This window comes from Oncorhynchus clarkii, chromosome 2, assembly GCF_045791955.1.
Source record: "Oncorhynchus clarkii lewisi isolate Uvic-CL-2024 chromosome 2, UVic_Ocla_1.0, whole genome shotgun sequence".
In the NCBI taxonomy this organism is placed as follows: Eukaryota; Metazoa; Chordata; class Actinopteri; order Salmoniformes; family Salmonidae; genus Oncorhynchus; species Oncorhynchus clarkii.
In genome coordinates this window covers 22,042,189-22,058,488 of record NC_092148.1, presented here as the reverse complement: position 1 = coordinate 22,058,488, position 16,300 = coordinate 22,042,189, and the positions used below count along the sequence as shown (strand labels likewise).

The following is a 16,300-nucleotide window of genomic DNA, read 5'->3' as shown; positions in this document are numbered from 1 at the left end:
CAGAGCCTGGATCAACTAAGTCCAGCTAAGTTCATCTTTATGGACCTCCACATCCTGTGTAACTTTGATCTTCTCTTATCTTACTCAAGAACAAGTGCCTCTCCCACCTGCTAGATTTTCCTGACTACAATAATATAACATCTAGCAGACGTTTTTATCCAAAAGAGACTTACAGTCATGCTTGCATACATTTTACATATGCTGGTCCCAGGAATCAAACCCACTCTCCTGGCATAGCAAGCGCCATGCTCTACCAACTGAGCTACAGAGAACCACATGATTTATACATGGGCATAATTGCATACCAAGGATAGATGACATGGCATACCTTACACAGTGCACTACTCTATTCCCTTCTATTGGCTGCTGCCTATACAGTGGGGCAAAAAAGTATTTAGTCAGCCACCAATTGTGCAAGTTCTCCCTCTTAAAAAGATGAGAGGCCTGTAATTTTCATCATAGGTACACTTGAACTATGACAGACAAAATGAGAAAAAAAATTCCAGAAAAATCACACTGTAGGATTTGTTTGAGTTTGAGTTTATTTTTATTTTTACAGGGACAGTGCACATTAATCAACGTTTCAGTAAAAGTGCCGGTTTTAGCCAGCCGGCTAATATTCAACCGCAGTCCCTGGGCAGGTTATTAAAAACAATTACAATATAGACAATAGCAGCATAGAACAAGCAAGACATAGCAACATAGGACAAGCAAGACATAGCATACAGAGCAACATAGGACAAGCAAGACGTAGCATACAGACAGAGCAACATAAAACAAAAAGCAGCAAGACAAAATTCATAAAAGCAACAAAGTGTTTCCACACCTCACAAGCTACAGACAACAGACAACATGGAAAGCGGCAACACACAGCTAGGGACCATGTTCACAAATCTGATTGACCTTTAGCCATTGTAATGAATTTATTTGCAAATTATGGTGGAATATAAGTATTTGGTCAAAAACAAAAGTTTCTCAATAATTTGTTATATACCTTTTGTTGGCAATGACAGAGGTCAAACGTTTTCTGTAAGTCTTCACAAGGTTTTCACACACTGTTGCTGTGTTTTTGGCCCATTCCTCCATGCAGATCTCCTCGAGAGCAGTGATGTTTTGGGGCTGTTGCTGGGCAACACGGACTTTCAACTCCCTCCAAAGATTTTCTATGGGATCTGGAAATCTGGAGACTGGCTAGGCCACTCCAGGACCTTGAAATGCTTCTTACGAAGCCACGTTTCATCTTCAATGCCCTTGCTGATGGAAGGAGGTTTTCACTCAAAATCTCACGATACATGGCCCCATTCATTCTTTCCTTTACACGGATCAGTCGCCCTGGTCCCTTTGCAGAAAAACAGCCCCAAAGCATGATGTTTCCACCCCCATGCTTCACAGTAGGTATGGTGTTCTTTGGATGCAACTCAGCATTCTTTGTCCTCCAAACACGACGAGTTGAGTTTTTACCAAAAAGTTCTATTTTGGTTTCATCTGACCATATGACATTCTCCCAATCTTCTTCTGGATCATCCAAATGCTCTCTAGCAAACTTCAGACGGGCCTGGACATGCACTGGCTTAAGCAGGGGGGACACGTCTGGCACTGCAGGATTTGAGTCCCTGGGGCGGAGTGTGTTACTGATGGTAGGCTTTGTTACTTTGGTCCCAGCTCTCTGCAGGTCATTCACTAGGTCCCCCCGTGTGGTTCTGGGATTTTTGCTCACCGTTCTTGTGATCATTTTGACCCCACGGGGTGAGATCTTGCGTGGAGCCCCAGATCGAGGGAGATTATCAGTGGTCTTGTATGTCTTCCATTTCCTAATAATTGCTCCCACAGTTGATTTCTTCAAACCAAGCTGCTTACCTATTGCAGATTCAGTCTTCCCAGCCTGGTGCAGGTCTACAATTTTGTTTCTGGTGTCCTTTGACAGCTCTTTGGTCTTGACCATAGTGGAGTTTGGAGTGTGACTGTTTGAGGTTGTGGACAGGTGTCTTTTATACTGATAACAAGTTCAAACAGGTGCCATTAATACAGGTAACGAGTGGAGGACAGAGGAGCCTCTTAAAGAAGAAGTCACAGGTCTGTGAGAGCCAGAAATCTTGCTTGTTTGTAGGTGACCAAATACTTATTTTACACCATAATTTGCAAATAAATTCATAAAAAAATCCTACAATGTGATTTTCTGGATTTTTTTCTTCTCATTTTGTCTGTCATAGTTGAAGTGTACCTATGATGAAAATTACAGGCCTCTCATCTTTTTAAGTGGGAGACCTTGCACAGTTGGTGGCTGACTAAATACTTTTTGCCCCACTGTATATAGGCTACCGTACATATAAACTCAGCAAAAAAAGAATCATCCCTTTTTCAGATCTTCCTTGTGAAGGGTTTAAACACTGTTTCCCATGCTTGTTCAATGAATCATAAACAATTAATGAACATGCACCTGTGGAACGGTCGTTAAGACACTAACAGCTTACAGACGGTAGGCAATTAAGGTCACAGTTATGAAAACTTAGGACACTACTGACTCTGAAAAACACCAAAAGAAAGAAGCCCAGGGTCCCTGCTCATCTGCGTGAACGTGCCTTAGGCATGCTGCAAGGATGCATGAAGGCTGCAGATGTGGCCAGGGCAATAAATTGCAATGTCTGTACTGTGAGACGCCTAAGACAGCGCTACAGGGAGACAGGGCGGACAGCTGATCGTCCTCTCAGTGGCAGACCACGTGCAACAACACCTGCGCAGGATCGCTACATCACACCTGCAGGACAGGTACAGGATGGCAACAACAATTGTCCGAGTTACACCAGAAGCACACAATCTCTCCATCAGTGCTCAGACTGTCTGAAATAGGCTGATAGAGGCTAGACTGAGGGCTTGTAGAGCTGTTGTAAGGCAGGTCCTCACCAGACATCACTGGCAATAATGTCGGCTATGGGCACAAATCCACCGTAGCTGGACCAGACAGGACTGGCAAAAAGTGCTCTTCACTGACAAGTCACGGTTTTGTCTCACCAGGTGCGATGGTCAGATTCGCATTTAGCGTCGAAGGAATGAGCGTTACACCGAGGCCTGTACTCTGGAGCGGGATCGATTTGGAGGTGGAGGGTCCGTCATGGTCTGGGGCGGTGTGTCACAGCATCATCGGACTGAGCTTGTCATTGCAGGCAATCTCAACACTGTGCGTTACAGGGAAGACATCCTCCTCATGTGGTACTCTTCCTGCAGGCTCATCCTGACATGACCCTCCAGCATGACAATGCCACCAGTCATACTGCTCGTTCTGTGCGTGATTTTCTGCAAGAAAGGAATCTCAGTGTTCTGCCATGGCCAGTGAAGAGCCCGGATCTCAATCCCATTGAGCACGTCTGGGACCTGTTAGATCGAAGGGTGAGGGCTAGGGCCATTCACCCCAGAAATGTCCTGGAACTTGCAGGTGCCTTGGTGGAAGAGTGGGGTAACATCTCACGGCAAGAACTGGCAAATCTGGTGCAGTCCATGAGGAGGAGATGCACTGCAGTACTTACTACAGCTGTTGGCCACACCAGATACTGACGGTTACTTTTTATTTTGACCCCCCCCTTTGTTCAGGGACACATTATTCCATTTCTGTTAGTCACATGTCTGTGGAACTTGTTCAGTTTGTCTCAGTTGTTGAATCTTATGTTCATACAAATATTTACACATGTTAAATTCGCTGAAAATAAACGCAGTTGACAGTGAGGACGTTTATTTTTTACATGTACAGTACGTATATGCAAATATTACAGTAAATCCAAAGCCTCAATCTTCTGCCGATTGATCCCATGCCACAAGAGAGAAAGGGCAGAGATAAAACCTGAAATGCATTTTTTTGAAATCAGACAGCCTTCAGCAGGGACTGGGGAGTGATTCTTGGCCAGCGGCCAACCCTCTCCTCCCCGGATGAACTTTTCACACTGCGCAAATGTGTTATGGCGACCTTCTCAAATGAAAGTGAGTGTGGCTAAATTGTTAATATTCCAGCGCACTGAGAGTCCCTCAGTACATCCACTGCATGTTCAATTATGAAAGACTAATAAAAAACATGAGCTGGCACACACCCAGAAAAAATGTTTTGTGTGGAGGTGCTGACTAACGGCAAATAAACTATCAAAATAAAGAGCCGCACACTCCATATTTAAACTCCCAGTAATTCACCAACGTTTCAGCATCACTGTGCCTTCTTCAGGATAAATACTTGAACCCGGTTGGTTATGTTGACAAACAGTGCAAGTAGTGCAACCAATGACAATAGTGAGAGGTGTGTCATAATGAACAAGTTAATTAGAATGAATTGAGTGAAACTGTTAAAAAAAACAATAGTTTATGGCATATTAAATATATTCGGCTATTGTTATCATATGCCAACATAATTGAATATTGCACATAATGTTAGCATCAACATACATTGTTTAATTCAATTTCACATTTTTCATTGTTTCCCATTTCATTTGTATTTGTTACATGTCATTTTTTGGTTCAACCTTAATGCATCGTATGCACCGTCAACAGGGGGAATAAGCTGTAGAAAGAATATATAAATTTAGAAGACTTGTTCATAAGAAAGGTCTGAGATTAAAGTCAATATTCAGGCCACTAGGGATCAATGTTTTTAGATAGGATATCCAGTAAGCCTCCCTTTGTAGTAGTATGATCTCCATGTTACCTCCTCTCCTTGGTAGAGCAACATGCTCAATGCCTGTGTATTTGAGGGAGGAGTGAGGCTAAACTGTTAATATCCCAGCTCTCGGAGAGTCCCTCAGTACATCCACTGCATGTTCAATTATGAAAGACCAACACAAACACACATTCCAAATTTAGGGAGAGACTATGGTAACTTTCAATTGGGATCCGTGCTGTTGTTGTACTCAGCTGTTGGAACGGAATGTTCCATGCAGGGAATTGCCATGAATTCGTAGCATACGTTATGTAATCTTAAATCAGTTACAGACCAGAGCCAAAAAAGCTATTGGGTCTTTCTTTGTTATTAAAGTTTGGGAAAAGTTCACCTGAACATCTGTAATTACATGCTGGAGGCAATCTGAACGCTAACCACAATGCCTATCACTCATGCATATCCAAGGTGGAAATGCATTTTAAGTGGAGTGCTCACTGCCAAGACTAGAGACAGATAGAACCGAACATGGCCATCTATGATGATTTAGAGGCAGCAACACGCCCTTATTGTCCTCTCCAAGGACAAAATGTGATCTGAAATAGTATCATTCTGTACAACAAAAAAGAACTCTGGGAAAACAGACAGGATCATTTCTGGCATGCCTTAGCATCTCTAGAACTGTGTCTCATAAGCAAAGCAATATCGTTTTCATTCCTTTAGATCATACACCATGTACACAGTCCTCAACATATCTTCATCAGTTTGTCCAATGTACTGTTCTATTCCAGTCTGTGTTATGAACAGTCCTCAACATATCTTCCCATTTGTTTGGCCATTAGTGGTATCCAGATAGAGTAAATGTTGCCAGGTATAGTATGATGATGTAACATAATCGCTAAGATTACAGGGTGTGTGTGTGTGTGTGTGTGTGTGCGGGCGCGCCCTGGGGCTTGACTCAAATGAGCAAGAGAGATCCACCAAGTTCTTATGGGAAATCCAATAAAACACCCATATTGATTTGAGGTGTATCCCAGATGGATGCCGGTAATAGATTCCACTATAATTGTATAAAACTGATTAAATTACCTTCCAAACAGGTAGCCTGTTCAATGTTTGCTCTAATATAATAATGTTTTAGCACACATGCACACCACATTCAAAGAACTCCACGATGGAGTAGAAAATATTTCCAGGAAACCGGCCCTACTGCTGTAACTACTAGGTTTTACAAACTTACTATTAAATACATTATATATGTCACAGAGTAAAGCTGATCAAATAATAAGAAATCATTCAAGGCTTTAATTTACTTCAGGTTGACTTGCTACAGAAACTTTAAATCCGTCAAGGTACTGTAATTGACTGAGGGGAATCAGAAGACGTGGGATCAGCTTGTCAAGTCTGCCCTCTAGTGGTACATGAGCAGAACAACAGACAATCAGCTGTATCGAGAGGAGGCACAGGCTGAAAAGTAGGGTTGCAAAATAATGGTAGCTTTCCCAAAATTCCTAGGTTTTTCATAAATCCTTGTTGCAGAGTTCTGGATTTCCTGCTTATTCCCTCCTGATTCTTTGAATTGTACAACCAAGATTTCTGGAAAAACTGGGAATTCTGGGATAGTTATGGGAATTTTGCAACGCTAGTGAAAAGAAAACCAAAGTTGAGCTCATGTGCTCTAATTTTTGGGGGGCATAAAACGCTATCTGTTGCAAGGTGGTGGGTTTTGGAAAATCTACAATAGAATAGTACTCAAGAGCATTTATTTTCTGCTAAATTAATGAGATTGCACTTCTTGAATGAGATTTGAGTATTGAAAGAAAATATAATGCAAGATATCAAGTAACACACCTAGACATTTAAATGGGGTTAGTAGTACTTACATTGTAGTGTTTTTCAGTATTTTGAGTAATATTATTATCAAGACCATCCATGTCCATAGTAGGCGACTGTTCTTCAGTCTGAAATGGAATGTACAGCTAACATGCATGACATCAGAATGCAACTACAATACAAGCATGAGATGCAGTTATTCCAGTTATTTGAAAGATGATAGCAGTACCCCTACAGCTCTAGGGTTAAAAAACCCTTTCCACAGGGACAGTAAAATCTACAAGACTCATTATTTTTATGGAAAGCAATCATATATATGTTGAGCTCAAGAATAACAGTAGCTATTTAAGTAGAAGATTTAAGACAACAAAAAAATATTCTTATTTTTCCTGCATTTGAACATACATTAGTAGTAAGTCAACAGTTTGAAGTCATCTGCAGACACACACTATGTTCTAGATGGTATTATGGTGTTAAGTTAGCCAAGCCAATGGGCTAAATGTCACTGTTGGAACACAAGCGAACTGTGCAGTCTTACCTTTGATTTCCTTCTGTTGAACTTTAAGAATCCGAGCAGGCCTTTCTTCTCGACCCCACCGACACTTGAGGTGTTGGAACGGAAGTATTCTAACAATGAATGGACAGACAATAGGTTTCAGTTCACTCCGAAATGAAAGGGTTGGCTCACTGAGCTAAAAATAAAAGTTCTTCATTCATGCAGTTCATTCATAACCAATGGGATGAAATAAACCACAGCTAGAACTATACTACATTATGCAAGTCATGGCAGTTATTAAAAGTTTAACTCAAGCATACAACAAAAATGATTCCCCATAAACACACACTCTCAAGCCTCTATCTACAATCAGGCAGTTTCAACAGTAGATGGCACTACAACTCAACTTTTCCAACATGACAGTGCATCTATTCTTCAACCTCTGAAAATAAATCTAACAAACAGTCATAACACACTAAGCCAGAAGGAAAGGGAAATAATATTGACTGTATCTTATATTGGATCTAAGATATGTAAAACAAGCAAACGAAACACGCGAGATTGTCCCATGAGGAGAAAAGGAACGGCAAAGTGGGGTTAATGTGACTGTACAAGTGACTGTTAAGCTACAGGTAATGTCAGTACAGCATTGTGGATGGGAACAATAAGCAGCATTCAGACAGTAATACCTGAGTAATTTAGAGCAGGTGCAGAAGACATTTTAGGTTGACGAACTGGAAACAATCACAGGATTTCAACAACATTAAGGGTCCTTGTTGCAATGCAGACTATCCTTAACTACACAAGATTCTCTCTTTAGCAAAACTATACATCATGTCCTATGTCATTGGCTATGCAATCCCCCACCCCTCCCACCCCTGCCTACAGAAACGAGGGAAACAGTGAAACTACCAACAACACTGACTATGGTATTTGACAAGTGCCTCTAGTTTAACTCAAGCATCAGTACATTTCACTAGGCTTTGTAGGTAGTGTTCCAATGACTAACCGTCTATATTGCCTCTCTAGGGGCAGAGTCATAGGGGGCAGAGTACACATACTGGAGGGCATGTGCTTATCGAAGCTCATTTAACCAAATATGTAAACACAAGCTCACTTATTTATTCTGCAGAGCCACCCTGATAAGATAAACTAGCCCAGACTGAATTACACCCCATGTAAACATTACAGGCACAGATGTAGCTAGCTGCAGTAAGAAAGTAATGCATGGTACTTTGATTCAAAACAATCTCACGTGTAAGTGCTGAGTGTAAAAGCGTGACAGAAAACGGAGAGAGCTCAAATTAAATATACGATTAAACAGGTTGAGAGGAATAAGAGGAACAGTAATAGTTTGTTAACAGAGATAGGTTGGTACAGTTAGCCTTATCTCAGATCTATTTGTGCTACAATGTCAACTCCTTAACATTTAAAACTTGATTTGATCTGGGACCAGGTTAACACTGCAGATATCATGTGAGGACATGGAATAGCCTGGTCCCAGATCTGTTTGTGCCGTCTTGTCAACTCCTATAATCATTGTCGTACCGTAGGATGACCATAGGAATTGGCAAGAAATATGCCACCCTTCTATAGGAAGAGGTGGAGGGAGATGTGGGTATAAGGTGGTTTATTTACCAAGAGTCTGGTCCAGTACGTACAGCTCTCTGATTCCTAGCTCGCTCAGACACTTGTCTAGCTCCAGCTCATGGTTGCTGACATTGTCCTTCAGCAGCAGGACATGGGCCGGGTCAAAGTCACACTTCTCACAGATGGCTGGCACCAAGCTCCCCAGGGGCACCAGGGGACTCACCCTCACCACCGCCTTCTGGCTCCTGTGGTAGTTCACCACCAGACGCACCGTTTTCTTTACAGGGAAGACAGAGTGACTTTAGTGCCAATGGATGGATACAGTATTAAAGAGTATTAGAGAACCTCCTAGGTTCAAATAGTGTTTGTTTGACCTTGAGCTTGCCTGCAATCATGCCGATCTGGCACTTCAGGCAGGCTCAATCAAATGCTCAAAGTATTTGAAATAAAATGTTCAATTTGAACCCATGTCTAAGTTCAGTATTTAAATGGGACTTGATGGTAAAGATCTCAGCAGTACACATTCAATGGGAAAAACTAGGGTGGAAAATATTGAGAGACAAAAAAAAAGGTTTGTGTCAGAATCATAGGATAAACCATGATTAACTAAAAACTTCACTCCACCTCACTTAAAAAGAGGTTATGCTTTACTTTCAGCTTTTCCCTTAGAACGTAGACATTTGTTGACAGGCCTAGGAGAGGAGGGGGGGTGAGACTGGGGGTCATTCAAGACTAGCACTCTAAGGTAACTGAGGCCCGGAGCCAAGTCGAGGCCTGACAGAGAGGGCCTGTGTGTGGGCAGCCACTGCCTGGTCAGTCCCAGGGTGTTTGGTGTACCTATAGAGAGAGGGATCACAACAACAGAGCCAGCAGCACTAAGAGGGTTGAGGTGGTTGTTATGAAGAACACAGGATGCATCCCAAATGGCACACTATATAGTGCATTATTTTGAACAAGGTCCCATAGGGATCTGGTCAAAAGTAGTGCACTATATAAAAAGTAGGGTGCCATTTGGGACAAACAAAAGATACTGTTATCATGGAGGCCATGACGGTCACACACCAGTACACAATGTACAGACTTCACTTCTGAAAACATCATGTCAAACACTTACCAGTCAAGGGTGTGTAACAATCACAAACACAACTGTTTTTGTGTGTGGCTCTTCACTAATATTTACTGAAGCAAATTATTTAAAAAAGGGGTTTATACTGTACATGCTTATTACAAATCATAAAATCCACTACAACCACATCATAATGCATTATACCGGTTGGCTTTAAGTAAAATGTTACCCACAATGTCGATGACTCAGAGTGAAATAGTGCCAGACTATGGCCATCAGCCAAAGGGAGGTCAAAGGGAGATAGGAGGAGCAGGGCCAGTGAGGCCTGAGAGTAGAGTAGAAATAATGCATGGTAACTAAAGGTAAGGCACTCATGAAAAATTCACATGCTAGGTAAGTAGGAGGAGACTAGGAGACACTGGAGACAGAGAGAGAAGACACTCAATCAGCCACCGAGAGCCGGTAATAATCCCACTGGTTTAGAGACTGGCTCTACAACACCTGCTGCCTACCTTAGCATGAGCCCTTTTTGGGTTTTGTGGTCTTTCCTGCTGCAACGATTTAGTGTCAAAAGGTAAAGAAGGGCGATCGCAATGGTTACATAGAGATTCATACATCACATTTCCCAGGTGTCAAAGGTTAGGTTCAATGAATGCTGAAAACATCTTATTCATTGTATCCCAAAAACAGTCAACGATACCCACCCGTGCACTACAACAACAGCAAGAGGCCCAGACCAGAACAAACTAATTTCCAATAACTTCATGAAGTGCTACATACATGTGCATTCATGGAAGGCTAAACAGAGGATAACTATGAATCCTCAAGTTACAATAAACACAGCTAATTTCTTATTAACAGTCACATTGCAGCTACATATCCTCAATCAGTAGAACAGTATCAAACAAACACACAGATCTCTCTATATCAGGATCAGTAGGTACTCACCTCTGGCACTTTAGGCGGAGGTTTCCGCACCACTTTGTCCTGCAACACTTTCTCCCTGATGCTTATGGCAACAACGTCCAGGGACCCCAGCAGGCTGTTGGGCTTGAAGGCTAGGGACAGGCCCTCGCTGGACAGCAGCTCCAGGGTGTGATAGGCTGGGTTCAGGTGGTACCGGCTGCACAGATCCACCAACAGGTCCATGAGCGCCTTGCTGCACAGAGAGGTGAAAGCAGCACAGGAAGCCAGGCTGAGTCACAGACAGGAAGCCAGGTAGAAGTAGAGTCACAGGCTCGTCAGAGTAGAGTAGAGAGTAGCGGGACAGAATAGACCAAGGTAAGTCCCTATTCTCTAGTTAGCGCACTTCTTTGACCAAGGACCACTACTTTTGACAAGACCGCTATGGGCTCTGGTCAAAAGTAGTGCACTATATAGGGAATAGGGTGTCGTTTGGGATGTGACCTGACTGACAGATAGGGTTACCTCCTTTAGCTCCAATAGGAATACCTGTAATTACACTCATGCCACTCGGCTTACAGCATTAGATAAGCCTGCAAATTGGTACATAAAAGGCTGATTTAATGATCTGAACTCAGTGACGTGTTAAATGAATTAGAAAGTTTAATTAATTACAGATAGGAAATCTAGCCTTAGTCAATTGACAATAAAATACCCATCTGGTCTACTTATAATATATGTATGCAGGGAAGGAAATTAAGCTAGCCTGAGGCTAGTACTTTGCAAATAGGGCTAGTAGAAAATGTGCCAAACTAGCCCGTCAGGCGAGTGGCATTTTGTATTTCAAATATCAAATGGCACAGATTTGGCTAGAATAATGTAAAATTTGTAGTCTACTAGCCTGACTGGCCAGTGTCCTAAATCCTTCACTTGAGAATATAGAATATCTTAATCAATCCTGATACAATGTTCTGTTTTTGAGCGTCATATGAAGTCCCATGTCATGGAATGCAGAACGTCAACTGACGAGGTGTGACTGTCAACCCAGGACAGAGAGAAACTCAAGGATGCTTTCTACTGCCTGCTGGGAGAAGACAGCTCATATGACCAAACTGCTAAAGGGCTGCTCTGAACAACCAACTCGTAATAACCAGAGAAAAGTTTGCTCATCACAAGTCTTACAACTGCATCATAATGCATTACACATTAGCTGTAGGATGGAGAGTTATGGTTCGTTCGAAAATAACAATGTATTAATTTATACTACAACTTTCTTCTTAGAATAGCAATGAGGCTTTGACAAGACACTGGAAACACATTGATCTGTATTCCCTATCATAATGAAAACAGTGTGACAAAACCCTTACACATCATAATGGAGAGGATGTTGTCTGACTGCTTCCTGCACACATGAACCAGGTGATTACAAGACATTTATGACACCTGGATGAAACTCCCTTGGGTTTTATCATGCACTTAGACAGCAAAACGAATTTCCCATAAATCAAATGACAGTCAGACACACTTCATTTGGATTGTCCAGATTTCACATCTGTAAATGCTCTACAGATGGTCGTACTATCAACAAACTATCTGTTGATAAGCAACTGTATGCTAAGGTTACGGTTAGGGTTAGGTTTAGAATAAGGGTAGAGTTTAAGGTTAAGATAAGGTTTAAGGTTAGGGCTAGAGATGTGAGATGTGATTTCTGCTCAGTAATGTGTGAATCTATATTGAACAAAAATATAAATGCAACAATTTAAAAGATTTTACTGAGTTACAGTTCATATAAGGAAATGGATGTGGATCAGAAAACCAGTCAGGATCTGGTATGACCACCATTTGCCTCATTGCAACGCGACACATTTCCTTCGCATAGAGTTGATCAGGCTGTTGATTGTGACCTGTGGAATGTTGTCCCACTCCTCTTCAACGGCTGTGCGAAGTTGCTGGATATTGGCGGGAACGCTGTCATTCAAGTCGATCCAGAGCATCCCAAACAATGGGTGACATATCTGGTGAGTATGCAGGCAGGCCATGGAAGAACTGGGACATTTTCAGCTACCAAGAATTGTGTACAGATCCTTGCGATATGGGGCGTGCATTATCATGCTGAAACATGAGGTGATGGCGGCGGATGAATGGCATGACAATGGGCCTCAAGATCAAGACAATCCCGCAGGTGATCTCAAGACCATCCCAAAGAAGCCGGATGTGGAGGTCATGGACTGGCGTGGTTACATGTGGTCTGCGGTTTTGAGGCTGGTTGGTTGAACTATCAAATTCTCTAAAACGACATTGGAGGTGCCTTATGGTAGAGAAATTAACATTCAATTCCCTTGGCAACAGCTCTAGTGGACATTCCTGCAGTCAGTATGCCAATTACACGCTCCATCAAAACTTGGAGCCATCTATGACATTGTGTTGTGTGATAAACCTGCACATTTTAGAGTGGCCTTTTATTGTCCCCAGCATCAGCTACTTCATATGCCACACCTGTCATGTGGATGGATTATCTTTACAAAGGAGAAATGCTCACTAAGTGACACAATTTGAAAGTAATAAGCTTTCTGTTCGAATTAGAATTTTGTTTAGTATTACATAACTAGTTGAATTGTTACTGATAGTCTAAAGATGGACTATCCAAATGAAGTGTTACCCAAATTACTTGGCAAAGAGCATCACTTAGAGTAAAAGGCAATGGAAAAGACGGCCCCAAGTGAGAGAGATGACGACCACTGTACGAGCCTGATCCCAGATCAGTTCTCTGTCCAGAGCAGTTGGCAAGACTTCAGACAGACCTGGAATCACTGTCCTATATTGGTTCACAAAAAATACTGTTAGAACCTCTCACATGCCACTCATTAACAGAAGCCCTTGTCTTGTTTTCTGCATGAAGGCTGGAGTCCTGGATGGCCTAGTCTGATTCACTCACTGCTCCAGCAGAAAAAGAGAGAGACCCTCATTAAGGCCAGAGAGGCTCTGGCCGGTCAGCTTCTCACAACATGTACACACACACACACACACACACACACACACACACACACACACACACACACACACACACACACACACACACACACACACACACACACACACACACACACACACACACACACACACACACACACACACACACACACACACACACACACACACACACACACACACACACACACTCTGGGAAACTGAGGGAACCTTGAAAAGGCCTCTCCGATCAGATACCAAAGGCCACATCCACATACATAACAGAGTCTGTGAATTGAGGGTCGAAGGGTTAATGTGTATGTGTGCATATGCATGTGACGAGTGTGTGGTGTTGCCTGTCACCTGCCGTCCACTGTGCTGCTGGTCTGGTAGCCTTGAGGCAGAGTGATGTGGAGGTCTACGCTGGTCCTCATCATGTTCTCCTTGGTGTCCATCACCATGCTGCCCATACTGCCCTGCGCTGAGCCTCCCCCATCAGGCACTGCGTTACGGAAGATTCTCCTGGGGGCGGGCTCGGGGGCCAGGGGTGGAGGGGGGGCTCGGGACTTCATCCTCTTCCTGAGGGATGGACAGAGGTTAGGCATAAGGTTAGGGATACGGCTAAGTTAAGTTTTATAATCAGATATCTTAGAGCGAAATTGTCATTTGCAGATTGGCCGGATTGTGGCAACTTAATTAATTTCTCTATGTTGTTTTGTTTTCTCCCAGAAAAGGCAGTCCGGTCATCATGGTGATTCAAAGGGAAATAGAATAGACAAGACTTTGAACAACATTGCTGTTTTGCACTGGGATAGGTGACAACGAACATAACAAAGGCAACGTGAAATGGCAATGACTTTCTGTCTTTCAGTGAGATTACATAAACAAGTCTGTCTCCAGACATGCAACAGTTGTTTATTGGTTGGCAGGGTCACAGTGGTCCGTGTTGTGATATACCATTCAAATCTGACACCAAGGACTTTCCGTATCATGATTGGTTCATTATTATAAAAACTTGATGCAGTGATCTTATTTTATAAATATAAAAAAGGGGCGGTGCTCCACAAGCCTCCGGGTTTTTAACCCCTCCTGCACATGCTTTTTTCATTTGCCTTTTAAACCTTTATCATATTGTTTTGTAGTTTCTTGTGTGCAAATAAATAAATCAAACAATTATTTTATACAGCATAGAGATGTAACCATCTAAACACACAAGGATAAAGATAACCAGCATGCATTGCAATTCATCCAAACTCATGTTTGTCATTATACTGTATAATGCTTCAATATATAAATGAATAAATAGGCATAAGGCGGCAGCTCTACACTGCACCAAAATACGTGGCACTAACTGCACTGATGGCAGGACTTTGAAAGAAGATTATGTAAATCATTAGTGGTCCTAACTTTCACTACACCTGACTATGTATTTGACACGTGTCAGGAACAAACTGTAGCCTTGTCTCAGCACACACCATTATCTCGACTATAATATACAGTTTACAATGATTCATGCCTTTTCCCTTCTAGGTATGTTTAATAGCTACACACTTTCTCCCTACTGAGCAAACAGTATGAGATAAATCTGCACCACTCACGTCAAGTCAGTCCTTGGGCTTTTGATTAAGCGTTCTATATATCAGTCCATGTTTATAAATCCTTCCCAAGGCCTGGGGCTACAGGGAAAAGGGCTCTTCTAGGAGCCTCGAAGACAATTTGTTCTGTGAAGGTGGAGAGTAGGCGTGCATGTGAACATTCAACAAACTACCGTGCTTAGACTCTAACCTCACCTAAGTTAATTATTAATAACTAAGTCCGGCATCCATCCACAGCCCCAGAAGAATTGAACCATTGAACCACAATTGTTCAAAACAAAAACACCAGAGAGAGGGCGATGAAATGAAAAGAACTTCATGATCAAAAACAGTGTACTGCAGTATACCACTATGAATGGGTCAGGGAGACTGCACCTGTGTGTTTGATATTGGGACAACAACTCGTACACCTCCGCTCGAGACTGAGATCGTAGCATGCCCTTGTCTCCAGAGTCAGCCAACGCACACAACTCGTACACCTCTGCTCGAGACTGAGATCGTAGCATGCCCTTGTCTCCAGAGTCAGCCAACGCACACAACTCGTACACCTCTGCTCGAGACAGATCGTAGCATGCCCTTGTCTCCAGAGTCAGCCAACGCACACAACTCGTACACCTCTGCTCGAGACTGAGATCGTAGCATGCCCTTGTCTCCAGAGTCAGCCAACGCACACAACTCGTACACCTCTGCTCGAGACTGAGATCGTAGCATGCCCTTGTCTCCAGAGTCAGCCAACGCACGCACACACACGCGCGCGCACACACACACACACACACACGCGCGCGCGCTTTTGGGCGATGAGAGAATCTCCTAAAGAGAGAAGAAAACTCAGTTCCTGAGCTGGGCAGTAAGTGCAGTTTCCTGAGTGACTGGGTTACAAATGGACCTTTCACAGAACCACTCAGTCCGCTCTCTCCACTTCATTGGCCAGTTGTGAAAGGAATCAACCAGAGATATTATTTTTGAATTGAACACACAATCCAATGGAAACACATACAAGATTTTGTTGAACGACTGTGAGAAGGTCACTTCTGGTGACTTTTTTTAAAGGACATTGTAATCCAAAATACATGAACATTAAATTATGTTCTCTTCCTTTGAAACAAATCTGTAAATCAAGGACAGTTTTCATTTTATCACCAGACAATTCTATATTAACCCTAACTGGGTACAGATGCCAATTCAGTGTCTATTCCACGTTGGTTCAACGTCATTTCATT

At 42.6% G+C, this 16,300-nt stretch overlaps 1 protein-coding gene across 4 annotated transcripts in view; it reads right to left on the bottom strand.

Annotated features, from left to right (window-relative positions):
* Positions 1 to 16,300, bottom strand: part of LOC139424396 (protein cordon-bleu-like) — a 61,288-nt gene that overhangs the window by 31,073 nt on the left and 13,915 nt on the right. For 2 of the 4 annotated variants that reach the window (XM_071176189.1, XM_071176180.1), the window contains exons 1-6: positions 15,084 to 15,265; positions 13,849 to 14,064; positions 10,564 to 10,774; positions 8,598 to 8,826; positions 7,002 to 7,090; positions 6,514 to 6,591 (exon numbers count right to left, since the gene is read on the bottom strand). In XM_071176189.1, coding sequence (XP_071032290.1) covers positions 6,514 to 6,591; positions 7,002 to 7,090; positions 8,598 to 8,826; positions 10,564 to 10,774; positions 13,849 to 14,057 — 816 coding nt within the window. In that variant the 5' untranslated portion in view covers positions 14,058 to 14,064; positions 15,084 to 15,265. Of the gene's footprint in view, positions 1 to 6,513; positions 6,592 to 7,001; positions 7,091 to 7,648; positions 7,694 to 8,597; positions 8,827 to 10,563; positions 10,775 to 13,848; positions 14,065 to 15,083; positions 15,266 to 16,300 lie in introns of those variants that run through there. The other 2 variants (XM_071176174.1, XM_071176198.1) reach the window with 2 other exon arrangements.